We start from the raw sequence: 27,991 nt of genomic DNA on the forward strand, positions 1-27,991 counted from the left end.
AAAGTAGAAACTAATGAAGTGTTGATTAATTTCCTTCTGACTAAAATGGAAGAAAAAATTTTTGTTTCAAATAAAAGAAATAATAATTAAATTTTAATAATAATGTAGTTTTGATTGTAACCGTTAATATTAAGCGGTTCTTTCGAAAGCTCTTTGGATAATCTGTAATGTTTATATTTGTTTTTATAAGGTCAAATATCAAATCTAAAATATCAAGATAGCGTTATTTGTAGCATTATTTTGCTCTTTTGAGCTACCAATTAATGATAATTAATTCATTCAAACGGGACACTTCGAAATTCAATTTATTCTTCGGAATAAAAGGTTGTAAGTAGATATTTTAAACAGATAAGTAGTTAGATAACACAAATTAGCTGTACCTATAGTTGTTAAAAAAAGTTACCTAAAATTTAGTTATATATATATATATATCTATATGTATAGCTCAATAAGGACAAAAAGAAAAACACATTATTTGTATATATTTATTATAATATATTAGACTTGGCCATTGTTGCCAAGACTTGGAATCAAGGAAGCCAAGCATAATAAATAAGCATTAGAAAAAGTGAAATAAAAGAAAAATCAAGTGACATATTATCTTACTAAGCAAAGGCAATAAGTATTTTATTGTTTTGGGTTAAAAACAGTTTAAATAAAAGTTTTAAGTTTCAGTAATTATTTTAAACAGGTCAAAGAAGTCACTTATTAATTCTTCACCAGTGTACTTTTTAATATTACACCTTTTCTAGAAGTGGCTAGTTGTTGTTTTTCAAGTAAAAATTCTATTCATTATGGGATTTTTATTGTTTCTTCTAAACAATTTCACATTAAATAAAAAAAATTTGACAGTATGAAGTTTGTTTTTTTTTGTCAATTATATGTGTTTATACAAAATAATGTAATGATTTAACATGAAAAAATTACTGGAATGAAAATTAGTGAGGATTGAATTTAATCATACATTGTTTTACTTGTATAAGAGTTTCAAGTTTCGAAAATTATACATTAGTTAGAAGAATGAGGTATGCGTGCCTCTATTAATATTTTTTAAAGACCTCTTTTAGTTTATCAGACAAATTAGAAGAATTTTCATTGATTTAAATTCAATTAAAAATAAAATAAGCTTCTTTTATTTTAAATTAATTGCAGAAAGTTCTCTTTCATATGTTAAATATTGATAAATGTAAGGTAGTAATTTTCAATTTTCTGCTTATTTGTGAAACTTCAAGTAGGTAATAACTGTTGCAACTAATCTCTTTCAGATGCATCCAGAACCAGAAGTATGCTCTATGAAAGTTTTATTAAAGCAAGTTTATGGTATCCATACATCTAAAATAAAATGTAAGTGTAATTTTTATTAAAATTTTGTACTTGTTGATATTTTACTTAAATAGTTTTTTTTTAAATAATTTTTTAGATAGTTTATTTACTTCTTGCAAATTTGGGAAAAAGTAATATAAGAAAGGGAAACTAAAATCCATCTCTAATTTTAGGTCAATTTAACAAAACTTGTTGTTTGATTAGTCTTACTCTGCTGTCAAATCTTACTGCAATTTTCATAGATTATGTTATTTCATTATGCTGATAAAATTTATACATTTAGCAATTTTCATCAAAAAGTGGTGTATTTATGCTACTAAATAATTTGTGTCATTGTTTAACCAGAATTTTTTTTTTCCCTTTATGATCTCATAGGAGGGCAAAATTAAAATTTGTCTCAGACGTTGCTTATAAAGAGGTTAAATAAAAAACAATTTCAGAAAAACAAAAGTTTTGATTTTAAATTTTATGAAATTTTAATTTAATTTTAAAAAAAAGAATTACTTTTCAAATTTATTAAGCATGTTATATACTTTATGAAATGCCATTAGAAACGGAACAAAATTTAGTTCAAATTCTCAAATTTCAGCTGTTTAAAAATTATAATGCTGTAAAAATTTTGTTAATTTTCAAAATTTCGAAAATATTTATTCTGAAACGACGCAAACACTCTGAAACAGGGTATTTTTCATGTTCAAAACATGTTTAACAAACATGCTAAAAGTGATTTAATTGAAATGTTGACCTAAATTTTTTTTTTATCATTGATTGAATCAATATGGAATTACTTAATACATTACTATTTATACAGATTTAATTTCCAATTTTGTTTGAATGTAACTTAAACTTATCAATTTTGCTCATTGTAACTCTATCCACAAACCTCTTTTTTTTTAAATATTTTTTTGTTTTTAATTAGAAAATTATAGATTATTAGTTGCTATTTTATATTATTTAAGCTAAGTATTTTTTGCCGAAAAGATTTAGCAGAAATGTGAAAAGATATTTTTTATTATAACTTTAGAATTTTAAAATTGCTTTTTTATGTTTATTTGTTTAATTGCTGATGAATTGTTCCTTTACCATAACTGCAAAAATGAAACAAATGATTGTTGTCCAATGATCTTTAAGAGATGAATAAAAGTGCTGTTTCACTTAAGTTGCTGATTTATTTAAAGGTCTTGAAGATGAAATTGAAGAGCTAAAGAGAAATTTACAAGAAGCTACAACGTGAGTATTATGCTTAATGTAAATGTTGAGTGAAATTTGCTGAAATGTTTTAATTTTAAAACTAATTCCGCTGACAGTTAATCTCAATTTAACACACCAATTACACTGGAAAAGTTATTTTAATTTTCTAACAATTTAGTAACTAACATAAAATGATGTCTCAAATTTAAAGTTTGAATAAACTATTTAAATCATTTAAAATAAATTATTTTAATCTTTTCTAAGTAATTTAATAAGGAGATGAAAAAACATTTGCTTTATTATTAATTTATTAAAATCAGGGTTCGAAATTTATTTTTATTCTATATTAAGTAAACTACTAACTGATGGTCGGAAAATAAAAAGACGTAGCTCAAAAATAGTTATTCACTTGAATAAAAGTTTATTACTATGTATTAAATTTAAAATTAATTGTTAGAAGAACTTAAAGTTCAGATATGTATTATGCTCCCACCTATCAAGAATTTCTTCTTCAAAAATGAAAAAAAAGAAGAGTGAAAAGAAATAAGTGTTAAATTTTCTTTCTTTTACAGGAAATTAAAGAATTATGAATCTGAGTGTAAACGATGTATTGAGCTTGAAGAAGCCTTCAGTAGTTGCAAAGCTGCTTTATTTGAACAGTCAAAAATGTTTGAAAATCTTGGTGAGATATTTGGTTATGTTTAATGAATTAGTTGTATCAAAAACTTGCTCACATTTAATAAAATATCGTAAATATTTCTAATTTTTATATAGGGCAAAAGTTGTCTAACTTCAACACAACAGAAAATAAAACATCAGAGTAAGTTTTTTTTTTTTTGTTCAGTGCAGAACCTCTTATCCGGAAATCAGAAAACCCGATAACAGGGATGAAATTCGGAACTGGAAATTAATTTTCTTCCATTAAAAAAAAAATTTTTTTCCTGCAAGATTTTAAGCCCATTTTGTTATTTAGAGCGTACGGCGTATCGAGTTGACGAAAGAACTGATTTAGAGGACGGATCAGAAGCCGTTTGTAGACGAATCTCACATAAGCACAAATAGCTTATATATGTTATTAATAACATATATAAGCCTGTATATAATTTTTATTTCATAATTTCTTTCCTTATTTAAACTTAAGTGTATTATTATTTATCATTTTTTATTATTTCTAAAACTATTTCAAAATAATTTTTAGTTTCATTTTATAAACATTAAAAAAACGGCATTTTGTAGCGATTCAGAAAACCAGAAAAATCAGTTATCCGGAATTGCGATGGTCCCGATCGTTACGGATAATCGGTTCTCTACTGTACTGGGTGTTAAAAGAAAAGATTGTTTTTAAAAATTTATTTATTTCCATTTAGAGTAATTTAAAGATAGTCTGATGTTCTATTCTTCAGATAGGTGTACTTTTTTTTCATTAAATATAACATTGTTTTTCAAGAAAAAATGCTCTGTGCACCACAAGAGGGATAAATAAAAAACAAAATTTTAACTTTATTCAGTAGTATCCCGGTAAAACTGCAAGTATTGAGCATTTCATTATAGTAATCTTTTTTAGAAAGACAAAAGTTCCAACAATTATTTTTTATGTAATAATCAAACTTAAAGTATCAAAATCTATTGGAGCTAAAAAACCTCTTTTTTATTAAAATTTTCATTATTATGATCTCCCTGAAATATCTTGTTCCTCATACTAGATAAGGTTTTAGTCAATCAAAACAATGTGTATTTAATAAAAATTGTATTGCTACTTTAACATTTTTATTATATCCCTTAGTATTTAAATTTATATCTAGTGAATAAAATTTTTTAAATTAGTATGTGCAGTTGAAAAAGCTCTTTATAAAGGTATCTATTTGTCTTAAAGATTTTGTTCCGAATATGTTTATTTAGTAAGGAAAAAAATTTTTGTAAAAAATGGAAAACTTAAAATAAAGTTTACTCAATTTTCCCAAAAAAGTTTTTACGAAACAAAAATTATTGAAGTGTAATAAGCTGAATGTTATTAGCTTCATTTTTTAGTGTACAATTCAAAAATAAATTAATATTAAAATTTAATTGAAATGTAAGAGTTATATTTTAAATTTTCTGAAACTTTTAAGTTTTATAATAAAATTATTGTATAACTTTTTTTTTAATGTTTACAAAAAATGTTTTAAATGAGTGAAAAAGTTTTATTTAACTTTATCTATTGAAATTTAATAAAAAAAAAACTATTAGGTCAGTTTCTTACTTTTTTCTTCCTTTTTTTGTGCCATTGCATATAAATCAAAATATTTGTGTTGAACAATAATTTCTACCTCACACATTCCAGTGCATCTTGCTGAATAATTGATAATAGTTGATTTAATTGTTGGAATGGTGATTGAAAAACATTTACCATTATTTTCTAATGCAAAAAAACAAAATTCCTACCCTGTCTTAAAAAAAAAAAAAAAAATGAGTGCATAAGGAAGAAACAGCAATAAAAATGTTGCTGCTGTTATTATCTTCGTCAAAAACTTATCCTACTATTAGGTCATTTACTTTTGTAAAACCTCTTGTTCTGATGCATCATATTGAATAGTTGGCTTATTCTTAATTGTAAAAATGGTAATTTAGAACCTTGTATTATTCATTTCTTATCCAATAGAGAGCAATTTATGTTTTTTTCTCTATAGTTGCATAGGTAACAAGCAACAATAAAAGTACTTTTTTTTCAATTACTGTACATCACACATTTTAATGTATCATATCTCCTTTAACAGCAAGCATAGGATTCCAGTAATGAAGGACTTCTGTATTTAAAACTATTTATTGCTATTTAAAATGTATTTACTTTAAAATTTTAAGTTTGTTGCTTTTAAATATTATGTTACTTTTCTGAGATTTATTTACTTCTATTTATAGTTACTTATAGCTAGTTTACAGATAGTTTTTATTGTTACTTTTTTTAAGTTTTTTTTTTTTTTTTTTTTTGTAGGGAAAAAAAGTTGACAATTTTACAAGAAATTGTTGATGGTCCAACTGTTGACCCCAGCATAAATGTAGCTCCTGTTAAAAAAATAGACTTGTCAACAAACTCAAAAATACATTTTCTGAAAAATTTAATGACTATGAATGCTGACGAAAACCAAGATTCCCTGGAGTTCACTGAGCCTCTTCAGAAAAATGTGTATCAAGAGTATTCTACTTTGAATCCTGATTCTTTGATTTTAGTGCCGAACACAATGGATTTTGGTTGTGAAGACAAGGAAAGTCAGAAAAAACTTGGTGATAAAACGCATGAGTGTATAAGCACTGGTAAAAAAGAACTTCTTGAAACAAATATGCCAGATACTGATAAAAATTCTGAAAATAAGGAAAGAAGAAAAAGATTGAGTGAAGATGATTCAGATTTAAATAACGATAAGTCAAACAAGGAAAATGAAGTGAAAAACTCATTTGGAAATAAAAAATTGAAGTCATCTGGAAATGACGATTGCACACCTGTCACGAAGCTAGCAAATGTAACTACCAGTCCCAAGCAAAGAAACTTGAAAAATGGTGCTGATATTTCCAATAACAGTAAAAAAATCAATACCCCTGTTTTAGATATTAAAATTTGTAAAGTGGTTGAAGATGATTTTGTAGACGAACCAGGAAATGCTACTGACAGGAACTGTTCTTCTGTAAGTGACAATACTAAAGATGATTCTTTTAAGGTAACAGTTTCTCCATCATTGTTACCACTTAAAGAAAAAATAAATGCTAAAATAATTCATTATAATCCAAAAATGAATAAAAACAGTTCTTCTATAAGTGCCATTCCTAAAGAGGATTCTTTTCAAGCAACAGTTGCTTCCTCTTTGCAACCAATAAAAGAAAAAACAAATTCAAAAATAATTAATAATCATCCGACAATGGCAGAAGATATAAATGATTTTCAAATTCTCTCTTCAAACAGGAAATCAAACAGCGAAGGAGGAACCTGGACATCATGTGATAAAAAAAAGCTTGCAAGAAAATCTTCCAACCCCCGCCCGATTAAGTCAACATCTAGGTTTAAAATGCAGCTAGACACCCTTCCTCCTAATTTCAAAAAACCTACCTATCGCCAAACAAAACTATCCAGAAGCATTTTTCAACCAAAATCGACTACTGGTGAAAATCAAGAATCTGACATCGTATGTGTAGAAGTAGATGAAAAGGTTAAAGATTTTGCCAAAGACTCACTAACTGTTTCTCGAGGTGTTCCGGCTCCGAGCAGTTCCAGTAAAACTGTTGATTTTGATGCTACTTGCATACCAGACAATTATGAGTATGAAATCATATCATCGAATAGTATAGCTTCAACTAAACCAAAAGGTGGCAAAGCATTTCCAAATAGTATAATGATTGTAAAAGATGACTCGGATAGTTTTGATTCTGATAGCTCTTCTGAGATGATTATAGAGCAAAAATCTTCTACTTCAAAGCACGGTAAAGGTAAAACTTTTTTTATAGGCGTTTTCAGTTAGTTTATATTGTCAGGAAATACTGCAGATTGAATTTACTATAATTTATCGAAACCACCTTAAAATCAAAACTCTTATCTGTTAAAATTAATCCGTTGTTCCATACAAATAAGAAATCGGTAAAAAGATAGTCTTTCCTTTTTACCTTCCCAAAAATGTTCCTTTTTTAAAAATTTCTATTAAATAGAAAAAGAAAAAAATTAATGCACTGCTAATGGATAACTTTCAATTAGAAATGTTACAGAATTTATGGTTTTCAAATTTTAAAAATATTTCGAAATAAAGGTACTTAGCATTATACATAACTTCTTATTAACTTTTTGAAACTTAAACTATTGTTGACTGTTTTATATGATTATTTAATTACATTTAAAAAACGGTTTTTTGGATGAATTTATACTTTTTCACTAAAATTTAAATTACTTTCAAATTAACAGAAATTAGAATTATAGTAAATATCCTAGATTGATCCTTGTATTTTTTCAATTACATTATTTAGTTATGCTTAAATTGGAAAGTAAAAGACTTAGAATGTTTTAATTTCCTTACTTGAAATTATTTTGTTAGATTTGCCTCACATTTTAATGAGTCATGGGTATTTGTTCAAATTAAAATAATAATAATAAACTAATTAAAGAAAACCATGTGACAATTGGATTGCTTGAACTGACTATAAATATGTTGTTTTTTTATGTTTGATTGTTTTTATTTATAAGTTTTGCTATAACCAAACTGTTACAAACTATTTATCGAATCTAAGTCAAGATCAAAATATTGTGATGATGAAAACTGTATTGAAATAATGGTAGACCTTCATTATTTCCAGGAATAATAATTTAAATTAAGCTATAAAGCTTGGTGATGATTTTTGTCTTTTCTGTTAAGTTTCTAACTGTAAATGATCTGGTTTTAAGCCAAATCCTCATATAATCCGTTTAAAGTATCATAAATACAAAGCTCTATCAAATTTTTATGTATCAGTCTCACATTTTTTAAACTAAAGTAAGAGTTCAAAATAAAGTAAAAAAATTTTATGCATAGCATACTAATCATAGAAAAGAATTAATACTCCATCTACAGCCATCATGGGTCTAAGGGATCATTTAGATTAAGGTTCCACAATCTTGTGCCTAACAGTATATCATTGGTAATTTGATCACTATTGTGCATAATGCTGTCTTTAGCTCCCAGACAAGTTGGTACCCATTGCTCTGTCTGCTACTGAAGATTGAACCTCAGTCCTTCACAAAGGCAGCTCAGTGTCTTAACCAGTGAATCACTGTGACTCATAACATAATCGTTACTTGATAACATTTTGATTTATAATTTCTGTCAATATTAAAAAAAGCTTATTTTTATATAATTTTTTTTTGTACATTTTATGTTTGTTAGTTATTTTTTTTGATTATTTATCGCTAATCTTTTTACAACAATGGTAAAAAAACATTATTTGTGTTTTATTACATATTACTTATAATTCTTTATTTTTAGGTAAAGATGACTTAAATAGCAAACATATTGAGGTTGGTCTCCTTGGAAATAGTTTTGACAGGTATACAAGATATCAGAAGATACAAGATATCAGAAACATAGAATACAATGTGAAAGATTTATTTAAGCTTCATTAAACTCATTTAATTATTTAAGTTCAGTACAAAATTAGGTAAAATAAAAATCTATTTGGAAAATGTTGACTATATGCAGTAAACATTCAACCGTATACTTTAAGACTTGGTCTAAGATAATGTGTAGTAAGTCTCTACAACTTTTTGCAAAATTTTTGGTGTTAGAATAATTTTTTAGAATTCCACCCAATTGTGTACGTAGTTCATTAAAATCAAAAAGAAAGAAGGAAAGATAGTTTTTTCTATTTTTTGAAATTAAGAAAAAAAAAGTTATTTATTAAGTTATTCTAGTTTGTATGAGTTATGTACATTTCTTTTTTATAGTGAAATATCTGGTCATGAGAGTGTTTGGTTAAATCTATGTACCATTAAAATACTACTTTCTTTGTTATTTTTTAATCTTAAAATAACTAAGTAAAAATTCTGCTATATTTAAACTTGAGTTGCATACAAGACGTAGTATTTTTTATAATTTCTTTAATCTTGGAAAATTTCTTACCAAATTTATATACTATCTATTGGAATATTTTCCTTAACCACTTAATAACCCCATAATTTAAAGGGGGAGAAATACCCTACTTAATTTAAGTTTGAGCTCCACATTAGACACTTTACTGATTTTTTTTTAATACTTTTTTTGTGTTATTTTCTATTTAATTCATAGATAATTACAATATTTTGACCATTAATCTTAAACACTTTGTAATGGTTCTATTGTCATAAAATTATACACTTTCAACTCTCATTAAAATTTTAGACACGCAACACTATGCTCATTTTTTTTTCTTTTTTAATGATTTGGGGAAATTGTTTGTCAAATTTAAAATTTCAATGTTCTTAAACGTTTCCTAAATTTGTTGATTCCAAAAAGTATATTTTATTTGATTTACAATCAGCGGCTGATTTATTTAATATCGTGAAATTTCTTGTCATATTAGCATAATACTTTCTAAGTGTTTTTTAATTGATTATAGTTTTAAAAGACTTTATAACTATCGTTTTTTCAAATTTGAATTGCATAAAACTTATATTTATTGCTTTTTTTGTAGTATTTTTTTTATTTTATAAGGCTTATTTTTATTTTATTATCCCTTATCTACTTTTTTAGTACTAATGATGAAAAAAAAAGAGCTCTTTTTTTAGTATCTACACTACATCATTGTATGCGTTATTTATGCTTTTTTTAAAAAAGGAATCCTGATTTCTGCTCGGTGTTTAGAAGTGAACTCATTGCTATTGATACTGCCCTGGATTCTCTTCTAACACTACAGGATCAAAATAACATCTGGATCCTCTCTGACAGCCTCAGCTCCATACAATACTTAACGCATTGGAGGAAGGTGAGAGACAAAACAGGTGCTTCAATCCTACAAAAAATTAAAATCCTCTCACGATTGCGTGAAGTCCACCTCCAATGGATCCCTTCTCACGTTGGGGTTCTGGGCAATGACATTGCCGACACTCTGGCTAAGGAGGGGACGAAAGAAAATCTGATAAGTCCAAATTCCCTCACCTTCATGGAGCTGGCATCAAAAAAGAAAAAAGAAGACCTCGCTTCCTGGCTCGTACCCCCCAAACATCACTGGTACCAGAGCACCAGTCCAGGAGGTGCACTCAACATTCGGTGCAACCGCAAGGACCAGACTGCACTTACCAGGCTTATCAGCGGCCACCTTAAGTCCCTTTCTTTTGAGGGTAGTATTAAAATCTACCCTAACTGCCCCAGGTGCCACAACATGCAGGCTTCCCCCCAACATATACTGGACTGTCTAGGTCTGGACAAAAGGGACATTCTTAATAACACACTTATGGTGGCCGACTTCCTCCGGGTGATGAATTTCATGGACATAGTTTAGCCCTGCTAATTTTGGGGATAAGGAAGAAGAAGAAGAAGAGATGCTTTTTTAATATCTTTTTATGTCTTATATGCTTTTCTATTATGTGGCACAAAGATTGCTTTTCCACCAAATTTAAATGAACAGAAGTATAACCTGCAACTATAAAATGTTTTTTTTTCGTATAAAAAAGTAATGCTTTTTATAAAAAAACATTTTTCTTATAAGTAATGTAATAAAACACAAGATTTCATTGCCTTGATAAAAAGATATGTTTAAATTCTCATCCTGTATTTTAATTTTATTTATTTAATAAATTTTTCAGGTTGCCCAAAAAGCCTGAACCTGATTATAAGTATAAAGAAGAAACAGTTAGAAAAAAATCTGAGAGAAAACAGCTACTTGGCTTTGATTGCAAAGAGTGTGAAAATGTAAGATTCTTTTCTTAAAAATGTTTTGTAATTTTATTTTTATTTACATGATGTCGAAATTTTATTTTATAGTTTTTTTTCTGATAAATTTTTTCCAAAGTATAACTTTATATATAAAAGCTGAACTGTGCTTCCTTAATTTCTAGAAATTTTTTTTTTAAATTTTAATAACTAAAAGCAAACCTCAGTAGTTCAGGAGTAGTTAAATCTTTGAAATGCGCATTCACATTTTTCAGAAACTAGATCCATCTGGTTTAGAAATCGTATTTAAGAAAAGCAAATTATATACATTTCAAGTTAAAGAATTTTATTTGAGGCAAAACTTCTTTTTACTTTATTATGTTTAAGTTTAACCTTTATCATAGAATTTTTATAAAAAACCATTAATGGAAGGAAAATATTTTATTGATATTTTTTACTGACTGATATTTTTAATGTCTATATAAAATTTGTATGTAAATTTGTAATTCAAAACTATAAACTTGTTCTTTCAACAATAAGAAATTTTGAGTTTTATAACAGGTTTTTACATATTTTTTAATTATATTTTTGAAACCTATTTTGCTTTTAAACAGGCTAAAATAGGTATTTTTATTGAACTTTTGATCTTTGAAATATTCTTAAATGCATTTATAAAACTATCTAAATGCTATATCATCGTAATTTTTTCTGAAACATTTTTATTTAGTTATTTTATTTTATTTTTAAATTTATCAAAAGAACATAATTTGAAAATTATTTACTATTAGAAGTCTAAAAATTTTGGTTGTCATAGTACCAGAAAAATCATAGCTAGCATCTAATACTTTGTAAATTTAAACTTAATTTTTCTCTTCCTGAAATACGATAATTTTGAAAATCTGAATAGAAATCTATTTTTTAAGATTACTTCTCTTCTAAAAATAAAAGGCATATATAAATACATTACAAATATAAAATTTCATTTTAGCTTGTAGAATAGTATACCATATTTCTGACAACTTTGTTTATTTTAGATATTATTAAATTAGTAATTATAAGTATCTTTTTGTAATGCTATAAAATTTAAATGCTCACTTGCTACTTAATATTTGTTCCATAGAAGCCATTTCATGTTTGCTCCTATAAAATTAGAACTTTTGTAGACCCCTATTTAAATTATTATTATTTTCTTATTTTATCAGACTTGAGGTTTTATATATATATAACTATATTGAACTTTCTTACTATATCTGTAGAAAGATTTGTTTGAAATATATTTTGTTAGAAATATTGAAAATTAATTACTTTTCCAGTACTACACAGATTTAGGTCTCTCAGATGAAGAAAAGAAACAAAGAATGCAGAAATGTTCTCGTCACAGGGGAAAATTTGTTCCCCCATCTACTCCAGAACATTTTTGGGAACTGGAATTTCCTGACACACAGGAATGTAAGGCAAGAGGTAAATAAATATTTAATTTGATATTTATTTTTACAATTTGCATTAATAATTGAAAAGTGTATTTGGTCATAAATTTCTTATACAGTTGCGTTTTATTATTATTTTTAAATAATAAGATTTGTAACAAAACCTAAATTCTTACTTCATTCTTTCTAGTTAGATTTAATTAAGATAAATTTTGCATGAAATAACCACTTCATTTTTTTTTTTTTTAAAGAAAAACATTTTAAAAACATACTGAATGAGTGTTATCAGGGTCAGTACACTAGAAATTATAATTTATTATCATATTCAATATTAACTTAAGTCATGTGATAAATATAACTTGCTATTGTGCTATATGGTATTAAAAACCATTGACAAACAATGATTGCCATTTTACTGGTGGAATGTATTAAATATACTACTATGTATCTAGTTACATACATAACTTTATTACACAGAGTTATATGCTAATAGAACTTTAGCATATTCTAAATAATGTAGTTCATTATATTAAATAATTTATAAATTTTCTTTTTTATTTATTGAGTATGAAATTGTGGTATAAATTATTATTGGAATATGACCCATTCATTACTTATTTTAATGCTTTAAAGAAATAATTTTGGTTCCCACGCTTTTACACTAAAATCTAAAGGGTGTAGATTTTTGACAAGGGGACATAATATGAAAATTTTCAATTTTATTGTCTTTTTTTAAATGTTATATTTTTGTTAGAAATTGTTTTTTTTTTTTTTTTTTTTTCTTTTCTTTAAATTAGCATAAAAGGATATTGAAATTGTTCTGGCAGGGATATTAAATTCTGCGTCTTGTAAAAAAATATATTTGAATCACTGGCTTAGAGAGTAGTTCCAAATTACAAGTTTTATTGAATATTTGCAAGTGTTTAATATTAAGATTTATATTAAAAAAAGATTGATATTTTTTATTTTATTTTTTTAGCAAATCAATTTACATTATGAGTTTCATACAGAACTGTGTTACTCCAAGAAAAAAAGCTTTTTTTTGTTTAAAATTTTTCTTAAATAATTTTAGTTGTTATAGTTAAAATTTTGAAAAAATCCTCATTTTCAAGTATATAAATATTTATTTTTTTATGCTTTAAATTAGGTATTATAGCTGCTACATTTTCAATTGAGAGATAATTTTTATTCATGATATCTCTTAAAAATACAAAGAAAAGAAAGAGAAATTTGAAAAATATATTATTTTGAATTAGCATCAAAGAAATTAGTTATTTCTCCTCTTATTTTATCTTCAAGTTGTACTTATTTTTACTGATGTCCTTGAGCTTTGTATGTGTTTTATCATAGAAGGGTTTTTTGTTTTCTTTTCATTAAGGCTTTGGAATTTATTTTATAATTCCAATTCTAATTAAATAATTATTTGTCTATTAAATTCTATCGTATTTACCAATTATTGCAACTTTATCAAGTTCGATATTAACCGTGGTCAATAACTACTGTAATTTACAAGATTAGTTAACTATTATGTTCTAGATAATTAACGTATAATCAAGATAATTAACGTTCGATTATAAGAAATGCAGTTTTCTTCATTTGCACCCAAGTTTCACACTTAATTTTCTTCCTTATGGAACTAAATATTCATTAATAGATAATTGTCTTATTTTCTGTCTTTTAAGGCTATTTAAATACAACTCAAAAAGTAACACTGAAGACTCATCGTAGGAGACCCTTGTAGATAGTCGACTCCTATCAGAGACTTAGATTACTGTATCAGTAATTGTAATTTATTTTGTACAAATGTTTTGTAATGTATTCCTAGTTATGTTTAAATCATGTGATGATTTATTTGTTTCATAAATATTGGCATTTAATGTTCTCATAGAATAGAATTAACATGATGCAAATCATTTTTCGTATTTATTTATCACAATTATATGTGAAAAGTTATTACAAGATTGTAGAATTTTTACAAGATTTTAGAAGAAAAGTTTTTTTTTTTTTGCATTTATTTATTTATTAATTTTTTTTCCTTCATAATTATCAAAACTGTGATGTTATGAAATAGTTATAGTGATAAGTAAGTGTTAGATAACATTTCTAAAAGGTATTTTTATGTACAGTAAAATATGTTTAATTTGTATTTGTTTATTTTCATATACATTGTTGTTTTCTTAGTATATTATTTGTTACTACTGCATTGTAATTCATTAAACCTGTATATTAATGTATAAATACTGTTAGTGTGTACTGAACAGAAATATGTAGTTACATCCTCTGACCAAATTATGTTTTCTAATAATAGGATCATTTAAAAATTGTCAAAAACTGTAGTAATTTTTGACTGACAGAAAATAAATTTTTGAAAAAATTTTCTACTTTTTAAGTCTTATAGTTGTGTTTTTAAAAATGTAATTTTTTCTGAAAACTACAAAAACTACTACAGTCAAACCCCGCTATAGTGAACCTTCAAGGGACTGAAATTTTGGTTCACTATAACCGGGAGTTCACTATATCCGTTACGCAGGCAATTTAACTAATGGTTCCCAAACTGCTCCCTTTTATTACACATTATTGAAATAAATGACTGAAAAGTATTATGTCGTAGCAAAAAAATGTCTTATTTTTCATTACTCTTCTTCTTGCGTACAAAAAAAATTAGTAATCTTTAGCTGATGAGCAATCCTCAACATCAGATATGGAAACACTTCCCGATTCTCAAATAATTTTTTCTGAATTTCTGTTATTCCGCTTTGTAAACCTGTCTAACCTTCCATTCGAGCACATAAAAGTAGTCTCATAAAATCACTTAGCAAATTCCTCGACATTTGTCCAGATACTGGAAGATAGCGACTTCTTCGATTGGCAAACCACTTCAGTAATGCTTCTTCAACATCCTTGCGATCTGCTTTTCTCAACTTTTTTCTGCCATCTAAATTTTTTTCATGAGCAGATATTATTAATTGGCTATTTTTCCATATGTTACAAACTGCAGATTTGTATTTGTATATATTACATATAAATATCAGCTTGATTGCATCCATTTTCAATTTTTCTGATTATGTCCATTTTATCATCAACGGAGAACGTTTTTCGTTTACTGCTCTCCATAGTTAAAGTTGAGACACTTGTTTGCAGAATTTTTTTAGCTGAACTGAGGCAAAAAGGAGTTGAAATGAGGGCCTTATCAACACATATTAGTGTCCAACCCTTTGACCAATAATGAATAAATACTCATTCCCTCTGACAGAAAATGCATATTGATCCCACTGACACCTTACAGATGCATCATCTGTCTGGGTTGGAAACATCTGCTTAGTTTGTTTGGGGATGGGAAAGTGAGATAAAAGAAAGCAAACAAGAAAAAATGCTTATCGCTACATCCCCCTCTTTAGATGGTTTTAAAAATCTGTACATGTATTTATTTTGAAGTATAAATTTCAAAATTATTAAAAAAAATCACAAAAGAAATCAGCCGAAGGCAGACAAAGGTTCATTATATCCAACTTCCTCACTTTTTTGGTTCACTATATCCACAAAAAATAACATCATACGTGTACGGCAAGGCACTGGACCGAAAATTCCGTTCTCTATATCCGGGAGTTCACTAAAAACCGTGTTCACTATAGCGGGGTTTGACTGTTTGTGCATTTTTTCAATTAGAATGTAATAGAAATAAAAAAAATATATTTACTATGTTTTGCCTAGGCTGTATTGAATGTTCGTTAATATGAATTCTCACTTAGTATATAAAAAGTCAGCCTTTATATTACATTATATTTTGAAAAATTCAATTGAAATACTTTAGGGTATACAAAGTTTAATTGTTAAAGCCTTTATTTATGTTAAGTATTTATTTTTAAGCAGTTTTGAGAAACTTTTTGAAAATTCAATTATGTTTAACATCATGAAAAAGTTTTACTCCCAAAAAACTTGTTTTGGGCATAAAATTATATTAACACCAGTGACACCTATAACTTGCTACCAAGTATAACGAAAATTTAATAAAATATTATAAGCTTAAAACTATGTTGTTGCTGACTTTTTTTAAAATTCAATTTTTCAATAATATCAGGAACTGAAAAACTTGTTTATTTAATGTACACGTTAAACAAATTACCTTCTACTACTAATTACTAGGAGTTGTACCTTCAAGGTTTTATTTTATAGTTCATACATTTTTCATCAAAAATCGATTTTAAATAGTTTTCATATAAAAAGTGAATTTTTTTAAAACAAGACCTTGACAGCTTATTTATTTGATACACATGTTAAAGTAACCAGTGGATTATTAAACTAGCAATGTAGATGTAATATTTTTTCTAATAAGAACTGCAACTTCAAATATTTAAGGTAGGAAACAAGTTTTGTATTTTAGCGTAATTAAAATGTATGCTAGTTGAAGTACACAAAGTGTTTTTTAAATTTGAAATGTAAGAAAAAATTGGGTTTGTAGTTGTTCTGGTGCAAAAAAATTTGTCCTTAATTGTTCTGATTTTTGTCCTGATTGTGTATGTTCAGAACATTCTCTTTCCTATGAATGCAAATTTTAAAATTATCGATTTGAAGAATTGATAGATTTGGATTTTTGATCTAACTTCTTTTTATTTTAATTTATATTGAAAGTAAAAATCGCAAAATTCGATCATTCAAGGTTAGGGGCCGATAATATATATGGTCCAGTCATATATCCTTATTTACAAGATTTATTGTTTCCAACTTTTTGGAAATTTAGGCACTTTATGAAGAAAAAAAAAACTTAAATTAAAAATTCTATGTTTTCTAAATTTTAACGGTGATGAATTAAGGGATCATATCCTTATAATTTTTTGTAAATGAAGAATTCAATCTTGTAGGATGGAGTTGTGTTGTTTCACAATTATTTACATGTGTCTTTTATTTTTGATCAATTTCAACAATACAATAATCATATCATAGAATTGTATATGGAGAATTCAGCGATCTACCACTGAAATTATTTTACAAAAATGTCAAGAGGCAAATGCACTATTTATATTTTCTGATTATTGAAGCACTTCTTTATAACTATAACGAAAAGAAATCTTTTTCAATTTTAATTGTAAATCGGTATGAAAGAATACAAAATAATTGAGACTGATTATTTTTAAAAAGAGTACTTATATTTTTTCCATGTTTCAATTTGAAAAAGCATAAATTCTTAAAACTTTCTCATCTTAAAGTAATTTGAATGTTGAAAATAGTATATTTTATTATTCTTTTACAGTAAAATGAGCTATTATTACATTTAAATAGATTCAATTCTATTTTTCAGTTTGCCAGTTACAGTTTTTAAATGTAGTATGATGTATGTATATTGTTTTAAAAAGTGTCCATTTTTAAAAAAAATTTGACCTGATTTTTTTCTTTGTTGCACTATGATGCATCAAAATATAAACATTTTTAGCAACTTAATATAAATATTTTACATATTTTCTATAGTTGAACACTGTTTAGATTGTATTTAAAATAATATACTTTTAAATTGTTTTTTTTTTTAAATTAGAAATTGATGTTTCCTCTTGACATTTATCAATTTTTTTTAATGCTTAGAACTGCTTCCTCATAAAAAAATTTCCTATTTAACCAAAATTATCAATTTTAAAAAATAAAATAATTTTTCTTTCTTTTTTAGATAGTGAACCTTTTTATTATAACATTAATGATATAAATACAATAAGAATGAGGAAATCCATTTATTATTTTCTAAAGATTATAAAATAACATTTTTCTTTTTTAACTGAACAAAGATTTCAAGTAGATACTTCCTTTATTGAAATTGGCTGCTGAAAATGAAAACTTAGTATCAAAAATTGAAAACAATATTTTGCTAACCAAGCATTTTAACATTCAAAGCATTTCATTACGACTGAACAAAAATTTATTAAGAAACCATAACATAATAGATAACCAGTATTTTTTTTTTCCTTCTTACTCCAAATACATAATTAGCATTTTCTTCACATATATCATTGTTCTTCTAAGAATGCATAATAAATGAAAATGATCATAATAAAAGGTTCAAATTTGAGTAAGCGAAAGGCATAATTTTAGAAGCCATTTAATAGTTCTCTGAGTAACTAGAACTGAATTGTTATTCTTTTTTTTATATTAATAAAATTAAGTCAATAAAAAGGCTTTTTTTTAAAGATATTTTCTTTTCTTAAAAAAAAATATTCTAAAAGTCATTTTATATTACCTGAGCCTTTTCGTTAGTTTTGAGATTCAATAAGAGATTCAATATAAAACATAATGCAATCATTTATTTGCAGGAACAACGTCATAACCCAAAAATTAATTTGTACATTTGGTTTAATATAAGGACATTTGATATCATTTATCTTGTTTTTACCACTATTCTATGGAGAAATAAATATTTTAGTTAATTCTTCATTAAATATGACCAAAATCAAATAACTCGAAATAACCATGCCAGAAATCCTTTTTTCTACATAGAGTTATATATAGAGTCTATATCTAGAATTAGAAATAGAGTCAGATTTACCTCCTCAATTATTGTCAAAACTAAATCAATGTATTAGAAAAAAGGTTATTTCTAATGGATTCCCTATGGAGATAACCTGTTTCCAGATTCTTTAATTTAGTTACACTCAAAATTTAAGTTTTATGTAAGAATTTTTTTAACATTGAATTAAATTATTTTTAAATTAGTTCTTTGCTTTTTTATTATACATAGTTTTTTTTTTCTTTCTATACTGTTTACCATAAAATAACTTGTTACCTAAAAGATATCTAAGTTCTCATATTATTTTTGCCCATTTTATTGAGGAAAAAATTTGGTGTGCATGTTTAGAATTGTTCTCTAAGTTTTTGATTTTAAAATATAATGTATCAAAACAATTTTATGGTTACAAATGTAGCATTTATATTAAAAATTGATTGATTCAACAAATTTTATAACAACTGCTGTTTGCTTGTAACTTTTATAGATTGAAAAAAAAAAGGCTTTTCTGAAGAAAAAAACAACTTACATGGTTTAAATATTAAAAAATAACCTGATAAAAAAATAAAATCAAAAAATTTTAAAACATGATTATGTTTAAATGATTTATGACATTGTTCTTGCAAATAATTGAATTGTTATATTTTTGCCTTCTATTTAAAAGTAAATTTCATTGTAAGAAAAATTGAACTATAAAGTTTTACCTAGATGTGTTTTCGTAGAAGAAATATACCTCATTATGAGGAATGTAAGAATGGTGTCATTAAAAACACAAAAAAATTATGGATGACACTTTTACTGCACCACTTTATGGAAGAAGTTAAGTTTCTGGCAGGATTTAATACTAACATATTAATTATTATAAATTTTCCAGTCATATATATAAATGTATATCAAAGTATAATAATTTGATATTAAGATACAATATTCTTAGGTTTAAAAAATTTTTTTTTATCTAAACAGAACAAGTTATTATTCAAAACAATTAACAAGACTAAAAAAATATCAAAGCTTGTTTCCAATAACATCTTCGTGCATATGTGTATAGTATACAATGATAGAATAAGTATTCAAATATTTACACTACTGATACAAAATGTAAGTGTATATACAGGATTAGGCTAAATAATTCATCCATTAAATTATCCGTCAAGAATGGTATTTAAAAATATGTAACATCCAAACTATATAGGCTTTTCAAGGAAACTGATATTAACAAATACATCAAAATAAAACGTTAAAAGCTTGTGGGTCACATTGGTCAAATGGACCCTTCTTCCTTGACATTTAAGATCTTCAATTGCACACCAATGGGAACTAGAGTTAGAGGTAGGCCTAAGATCAGATGACTTGACTGTGTGGTAGAGGGTTCCAAAATCCTAAAAATTAGTAACTGAAGAACAATTGCAAAAAAAGGAGCAGAATGAAAGAAGGTTCTAGAGAAGGCTCTGGCCCACAAATGGCTGGCATGCCAATAGAAGAAGAGGTCACATGCAGACTGGGGATAACACAGAAAGGAAAAAGTTTCTAGTAACTTCTATAAATGTTCAATGTTTGCATCCTTGGTTTCCTGGCACACATCCTAATGGTAAAAAACAATTTTCGTCTATATATTCAATAGTATGTTTCTGTCAGTGTTTGTCACAATGCATTCCTGTTATCATTGTTGAGAAAGACGTTGATAGAATCATAATATTGGATATATGGACAAAACTGGTTTATCATTGGGATGCATGCTGGATAATCAAGGCTGCACACATTTGTAGTAGATACCCGAACATTCGAGTAAATAAATTGTTTCGTATAGTATCTTCCCCATGCAATCATATTCTATATTTGTAAACAAATAGTTCTTGGAATAATTTAGGCTAATCCCGTATTTTCCTTTCCAATATATAAACCTTTCCCATTTTCAAACTGTGTGCAACTCTACATTTGGTTAAAAGACATTTCTGATAATAGAGAACAAGCTCAGGAAGATTAAAATACACTGTGGTTTGCTGTGAAGTGCTAACAGAAAGTCAATTGCTTATTTATTATTTTTTTTAGTTTTAAATTATTGAATCTAGATATAAGTACACTTTATACGATTTGGTTTTAGTTTTAAAGTAATTAGATTATGCAAAAGAACCATATTACATTTAAAATTCAGAGGCATTTGTTCTTTTTATTATGATTTACATCTTATCATCAAATTGACAATATACAAAATATCAAGATACAATGTTTGTAATGCTTTATAAACTGATAAATTTATCAAACTCTAGTTATAAAGATGTTAATTTCTTATGTCTGTAGAAATATTTTACAATTTTGGGTATTTCTTTTGAATAAATGTTTAGTGAATTATGTTAAAATTTAATTTCTCTAAGATCTGAAGTTCTGTATATAATCCATCTATTTAGTATAAAGTTTACTGATATATCAATTTACAGATACTACATACTTTTTAGTGTAATGACATAAATTAATCATATTAAATGCAAAATAAATAATATATACAAATGAAATATAAATAAGTCAATATTAAATATTATTTTGTAACCTATTTAAAGTATTAGCATATTAATCTAGAAAAAATTTAAGCATGGATCAATGAAAATGATTTTGGTTGTTTGAACATGTTAATGCATGGGAAGTAATATCTAAAATTAATTAAAAGAGTGATGAAAGAAACTGTACAAAAATTTATGCATCATTAAAGTATGTGATTTGATTCCTATAAAAATCAATATTAGTTAAGATATTAATCCATTTACGCAAATTATTAATTTGAACTACAAAAGTATCCCAAAGTAATGTTTAAACAGTATAATATAATTTCACAAGATGATTCTTCATTATTTGTATTGCATTAATACTGCGGGTCTATATAATGACCAAGGATTTTAAGCGAAAAATAGATGGAGATGCGTAAAAAAAAATGTACAGTTTGTTTCATACTGCTTAAGAAAACAAGAATGATCAAAATTAGCTTCAAGAATTTAAACTGATGGAGCTGCAAATTCTAAAACAATATTCTCTGCTGCATGTTAAACCATTCTGGCCATATGTTAATTTTACTCTCCAACATTGCCTTATTGCTGCAAGGAGCGCTTATTTCCGAAAAATTGTTTTATAATTTATTTTCATTTCATAGTGCCATCTGCTGACAAGCTTTGTGAATAATTTTAAAATTCAATGTGAATAAATCCTTGTTTTCTAAGCAGAACGTAACAACCTAAATATTTGCTTCCCCCCTTTTTTTTTAGTTCATTTTTCAATAGGCGGTCATTTTGGCACAACCAGTCTAACTAAAAAGTATGTTTCATTTTTCAACATGCATATAACAGTTCTATCACACATAAATAAACTTAACTTCAAACTTACAATTCATATACTTATACATTAAATGAATTACTGAAAGAAAAGAAAAAGGTTCAAATTGTAAGCAATTTTCTTTTACCTAAAAATTGAAAAGCGTAGTGGAAAGAAATGTTAAGTGCAAATTCAGAAAATATCTTTTGTAAAAAAAAAAACTTATTCATTTAAAGACTTGGTAGAGTTAATAATAAATAATAGTCGACCACAGTCTGAAAAATTTTCAAAATTTCTCTTAACATGTTGTTCCACTAAACTCTTGAATTACATGAAAGAATAAAATGTGCTCTTTAAATATAGTTAATATTAAAATAATCTTTTCTTTTTTTTCTTTTGCCAATATGAAGTTAGAAAATTGTATATATAAACTATTACTCCTAATTTCAATAGTATATTTCATATTTTTAGTTTTCTAAACAAAATATGCATGCAAAGAAGTATTGTTTATATATTTCTGATTAAATATTATCAATAGTAGTAGTTATATATCTGCTTATATTAATTTTTGAATAGAGCATTGGTAGTAAAAAGAGTAAATATATCTTTTTGACATGTTTGGAGATTTCATATTAAAGTTTATTATTTTCTGTACTTCTTAGAAAATGAAAATATTGAATTTAATGAACGGTATTGCCTGTTCTGTTTTAATAATAATTTCTTTTGTGTATGCTTGTTTTTTTTTTCTTGCTAACATTAATCATTTAAAAAACATTTTCATGAGTTAATCATAAAATTCATACTATTTAATTATATTTCTTAAAAATATTATATTATGGTTATAACAGAAATCAACTTGTGGTCAAGCTATCATAACTAATACTTAATTTTATATTTATAAGGGCACTCTTTTTTTTTCGTGAAATATAACACCTATAAAATGACTCCTTGTTACTGTTCCTTCTTAATTTATCTTCAAAAAATTAATCCTGTTTTAGGGCTACTAATCTTATACTTTACTTATTTTTTTTTTAATTTTGTACCTATATATTTTAATTTAAAGAATTTTTCAAAAACAGATTATGTGAAATTAAGATTACTCAATAATTTTTATAATAGCTGTGTGGAGTTTCACAGCTTCTTTCAATAAGATTCAGTTGGTCTTCGATCTTAGATTTTTTTAGAAATAACAAAATACTTTTTTTTCTTAGTAAAAAATGCTTGTTTTTACCATTATTTACTAACATATTAAGGGTCTTTTTTTATCTACCAATTAATAATTTTTAATACATTAACTGAAATGGCTCTGACTTAACTAAGTTATTTCTGCCAGACCAGCCATGAATATTACTAGACATTGTTTTACATAAAAAATAAGAATTTTAAAAAAAATAAAAATAATTTTTCAAAATATGCAGCCAAATGTAACCGTTTCAAATGCTTGTGTCAAATTTGGATTGTATAATTCAAACTCGAATTTTGTTCCATATAACTTTCATTGCTCTGCACAAATAATGGAGTTAGAGCACATTTTTTTCTTTCAATTGCATCTAATGATATATAAAATACCCTATGCATTTTCTAGATGCTTTTAAATTTTTTAGTCCGGTGATAAGTAGTGCTTTCACTATCTTCATCAGTAGAGTGTTGATGAACTTGGGTAGACTTGGTTAACTCTTCAGTTAACAACTTATTCTCCAGCAATTTTAAGATGTGCCTGTCTGACATTTGCATGGCTAACTCAAATGCAGATCGACCAGAATAGTCGGCAATATCAGCACTGGTGCCACATTCCAGCAAGAGTTTCACCATATCTGTATTTTGCCCCATAATTGCGTGCATTAAAGGTGTTCGCCCACTCTTACCATCCTAGAGTAATAAAAATAGCAGATTAGAACTGTTTAAGCATTTACATTCATATTCCTTATAAGAAATTTGTAAACAATCAACTTTTAAATTTTATCAAAAATAGTTTGTAATTAGAAAAAAAATGTTTCATTTAATCGTAAATTAAAAAATATTGTTAAATTATCAAAAATAATAACAGTTATCAGCCGAATTTGTAGCCACAATATTTATGAATTGAATCAATCTTCAATTGAAATTTCGACCTGTTAAGACTCTTAAATTTTTACTGGAGCTCTGTGCTGAATGACCTAATACTAAGTTTCAATCAATATCTGCAAATTACAAGCAAAAACTGATACAAACAAGAGTTACTGTCTTTTTATCACATTCAAAGGGAGCATAAAAAAATGTGAGATACATTCAATTCAATAAGTATCAGTAACCATAATTGAAAATCAGTTTTTTTTTTTAAAAAAATAGGATTAACAGTGAAATACATACCGTTATATTCATATCGGCCCCACTACGATATAGGCAGGATATAGCTAACTTGTTGCCTTTAAGAACAGCATAATGCAAAGGAGTATAGCCTGGAAAAATAATATAAATCATTACTGTTTTAAAGGAACTCTAAAAAAAATTTCATCTATTTTCTAAAAGTTTTTTCTTTTCTATTTGAATTTTCTAAAGAATACTCCAACTTTTTTTTCAATTAGAAAATTTTTGAAAAATCGGAATTAAAAAAATAGTCATAAAATTTAAATCTATTTTAAGCATAGATAAAAAATCTATGTCTAAAAATTCAACTATAAAAGTTTTCATTTTTTATTAGTATCCTTCAGAAACATTCTAAAATTAACTGTAGTCTAGTTTGAATCCTTAACTAAAATTAATGATTCAAATTTAGAACATTAACTAAAATTTTTTACTTTTTGCAATACAAAAAATAATTATTGCACCAAAACAATTTGAAATAAAAAAATATACATCTTTTAAAGCAACTGATTTAAAATAAAATGTTGTAGCTTTTATAATTATTTACAATTTTAAATATATTTAGGTAACTAATTGTTTTACAATTTGTGTGCAAAGATAAGAAAAAGCCTTAAAATAGATAAATAATGCCAAGATTTTACCTTCATGGTCCATGGAGTTGAGTATGGAGTTTGCTTGTGGATGAGACAGAATTAGGCACAGGACGTCTTTTTTTACTTCCGTTTTCACTGCTAAATGGATAACAGAATTTCCGTTTCTATCCTTCATTGTAAGAGATGAACCACATTTTAACAATAATTTTACCATTTCTATGTTGCCTAACATGACGGCTAAATGAAGAGGTGTCTAGAATAAAAACAGATAACATTTAATTATTACAAAATTAAACAAAAAATTTTCTCAACATTTTATAAAATGCTATTTTTTAACATTTGGACTTAGGAGATAAGATCCTTAAATGAAAAAGTGGGAGAACATAAATACCTGGCGTAAGTAGTTAGTAAGATCAATCGATATTGTGGCTTTCAGCATGATGGCGCACAGCTTTTGTACAAGCTTTAAATTTTCTTGAACTACTGCCACATGAATTGGCCTGAAATAAAACAAAAAATTTACTTTATTACATATTGTATACTTTTTATTTCAAGTTCAACAATAGAAGAAAATAAACAAACTATTATTTTCCCCCCAATATTCTAGGTGCTGAGTGAACTTTTGTAAACTATAATATTTTGTTACTTCAGTACATTTTGAGTAAATTTATCTCAAAAAATAAGCTAAATATGTGTGTTTTTCACTATTACTTTTTTTAAAAAAATTACTTGAAAATGTTTAAGAAATTTTATTAGATAAAGGTTAAAATTAAAAACACTTTCATTACTTAATATTGTATTTTTTAACAATGCTTATAAATTGTTTAAAAAAAAGTTCTAGTAGCTCTATTAACAGTGAGGAGGATTCTAGTGAAGAACATTTCATGTAGTCATATTATTTTCCCCACAAATTCGCTTTCATATTAAAATATCGGTTGAAATTAATAATTAGCAAAAGTAATTTTACACAGCATTTAGTTTTAATTATATGTTGATGTCCTAAATACTGCGCAAAATTTTGCTAATTAATAATCTTAACCGATATTGTTAAATATGTTTTAGATATGATGATAGCGAATTTCTAGAAACTGTTACTGTGCATCGAGAACATGGTGAGAACAGAGGATTTTTTAGGACAGCATGAGTTAAGAGATTCATTGACTTATAAGAGCCAAGTGTTGGTGGCTCTGAAAATCCGAACTTGTCTATCTCAAACATCTTCTATAAATTATCTTAATTGTGAATAAATGTTTGGTATTTTTATAATTTACTAATTTTTTAATTCTACAAATGAAAAACCAAAAACTACTATTTTGTTTGTTGTAACATCAGGTGAACAAAAAACTATACTTATATTTGTTAAATTTTGAATGAAATTGGTTGATAAGTAAGTTTTTCTGGAACAAGAACAAAAAAAAAAATAATAAATATTTAAAGAGTCGTAGTTTTTAAAATTATGAATTTAAGAGTTCCTCTTTCAAAGGTAGAATCTTGTGAAAGGTTCGTTAGTAAAGGTTCCGTTTTTACAATAAAATAATTGATGAAAAGTCCGTTTTTATTGTAAAATATTTTGCGAAGGGGTCCGTATTTAAAATAAATTATACTGTGAAGGTACCGTTTTTACGATAAAATGTCTGTCGAAAAGTCCGTTTTTTGGCGAAATACTTTTTTAAAAATCCGTTTCAACCAGGGTTGGCAAGTTTTTGACACATGACGGATTTTACCTGTTTATACCATGGTTTTTACCGTCATGTCAAAAAACCCTCTATCAAAAACTGTCAAAAACCCATAGTTTTGGTAAAACTGTATTTTTATTTGAGTTTAACTGCTTATAATTTAAAATTAATTCATTTTTGGGCAATAAAATTAGAAAAAAAGTTGCTAAAGGATATTTAAGAACAGATTCTTGCATTTTCCCAACATGATTATATCAAAACATACTATTTGAAGTAAAATATTAGGATACTAAACAGAATTTTCAACATTTCCAAGCATCATTTTGTTTGGCATATTACTTTACTGAAGAATGTCAAGTCATTCTTGATTTGTTAGTAGTTACAAGTTTCGAAAGTTTTGTTTAGCTTATTTCTAATATTTAAGAAATGCCAAAATTTAAATTCTTCTTTTTAGTTCTTGAATTTATTAATAGTTCCAAGCTTTTTTGTTTGTTTGTTTATTTCTAACAATGAAGAAGTGCAAAATTTTGAATCCTTTGCAAATCAAGTTTGATAAAAGTATCACTATTTTCACTAAGTATATAACAATATTTCTATATAAAAGTATATCCTTCTATAAGAATGCATGTATATAGTTGCAAAATCAATAGCAATCATTTACAACCAGGGACGTAGGTAAAGGGGGTGTTCAGGGTGTTCAAACACCCCCCATTGTACAGAGCAATGTTTCTTTCTTTTAATACTATAAATAATTTTTCCTTAATTTTACAAAATTTTTAAATATTTTATTTACTGGGAAAAAAATGGAGAATTCCCATGACATTTTATTTTGAGTCTTTTATTAGTCTGCAACAGAAATAAAATAATCACTGCTGACTGCTGCCTCTTTGCTACCCATTCATCAAGAGAGCAACAAACGCTTATCTTCAGTGATTAAATTAGGTAGCATCCCTTTCCTCTTGATTTACCACCCACAAAACTTCTCCCCTCAGAAAAGTAGCCAGCCCATCTCATATTACTTTAAGGGAAAATGTTCTTTCAATGGGTTCTATCTTATCTCATCTACTTTTTAAAATATCGGCTATACACAGATCCTATTTATGGTCATAAAATGCATGCCTCAAACAAAGAATTCTCTTGGATTTCTAGGACTGATATGATATGTTAACCTTTTCAGGACATAAAAACTTCCTTGGCAATTTTTTCGGTCATTCTGTCTGGGAACTTTGTCTTAGACACTCATCCTAAAAGCTCTAAGTTTTAGATTTTTCCTTTTGTTTAATGTAGCATTTTATTTAAAATTTCGTTTCAAATTTTCTTTCTG

General features: G+C 26.2%; 2 protein-coding genes across 6 annotated transcripts in view; one reads left to right on the forward strand and one right to left on the reverse strand.

The window, feature by feature from the left end:
* Positions 1-5: 5 nt before the first annotated feature.
* LOC107457575 (uncharacterized) lies at positions 6-14,663 on the forward strand. Of its 4 annotated transcripts, none has more exons than XM_016075767.4 (10): positions 6-327; positions 1,266-1,344; positions 2,502-2,553; positions 3,087-3,196; positions 3,289-3,334; positions 5,483-6,966; positions 8,487-8,547; positions 10,781-10,886; positions 12,161-12,308; positions 13,957-14,658. In XM_016075767.4, exons 2-10 carry the CDS (start codon positions 1,266-1,268, stop codon positions 14,013-14,015), a joined length of 2,145 nt encoding a protein of 714 aa, XP_015931253.3. In that variant the 5' UTR covers positions 6-327; the 3' UTR covers positions 14,016-14,658. The 4 variants fall into 4 exon arrangements, with proteins under 4 accessions (XP_015931253.3, XP_071033355.2, XP_087013110.1 ...); XM_071177254.2 differs by having other exon boundaries at positions 43-327; positions 5,483-6,960; XM_016075768.4 differs by having other exon boundaries at positions 132-324; positions 13,957-14,663.
* An 8,125-nt stretch (positions 14,664-22,788) lies between these two features.
* The window catches only part of LOC107457574 (B-cell lymphoma 3 protein homolog), a 29,342-nt gene continuing 24,139 nt past the window's right edge, over positions 22,789-27,991 (reverse strand). For both annotated transcript variants that reach the window (XM_016075762.4, XM_016075763.4), the window contains exons 3-6: positions 25,383-25,491; positions 25,040-25,244; positions 24,405-24,493; positions 22,789-23,924 (exon numbers count right to left, since the gene is read on the reverse strand). In XM_016075762.4, coding sequence (XP_015931248.2) covers positions 23,637-23,924; positions 24,405-24,493; positions 25,040-25,244; positions 25,383-25,491 — 691 coding nt within the window. In that variant the 3' untranslated portion in view covers positions 22,789-23,636. The remainder of the gene's footprint in view (positions 23,925-24,404; positions 24,494-25,039; positions 25,245-25,382; positions 25,492-27,991) is intronic.

This window comes from Parasteatoda tepidariorum, chromosome 2 (assembly GCF_982258835.1).
Source record: "Parasteatoda tepidariorum strain Cologne lab strain chromosome 2, Ptep-v5.0, whole genome shotgun sequence".
NCBI classification, from domain to species: Eukaryota; Metazoa; Arthropoda; class Arachnida; order Araneae; family Theridiidae; genus Parasteatoda; species Parasteatoda tepidariorum.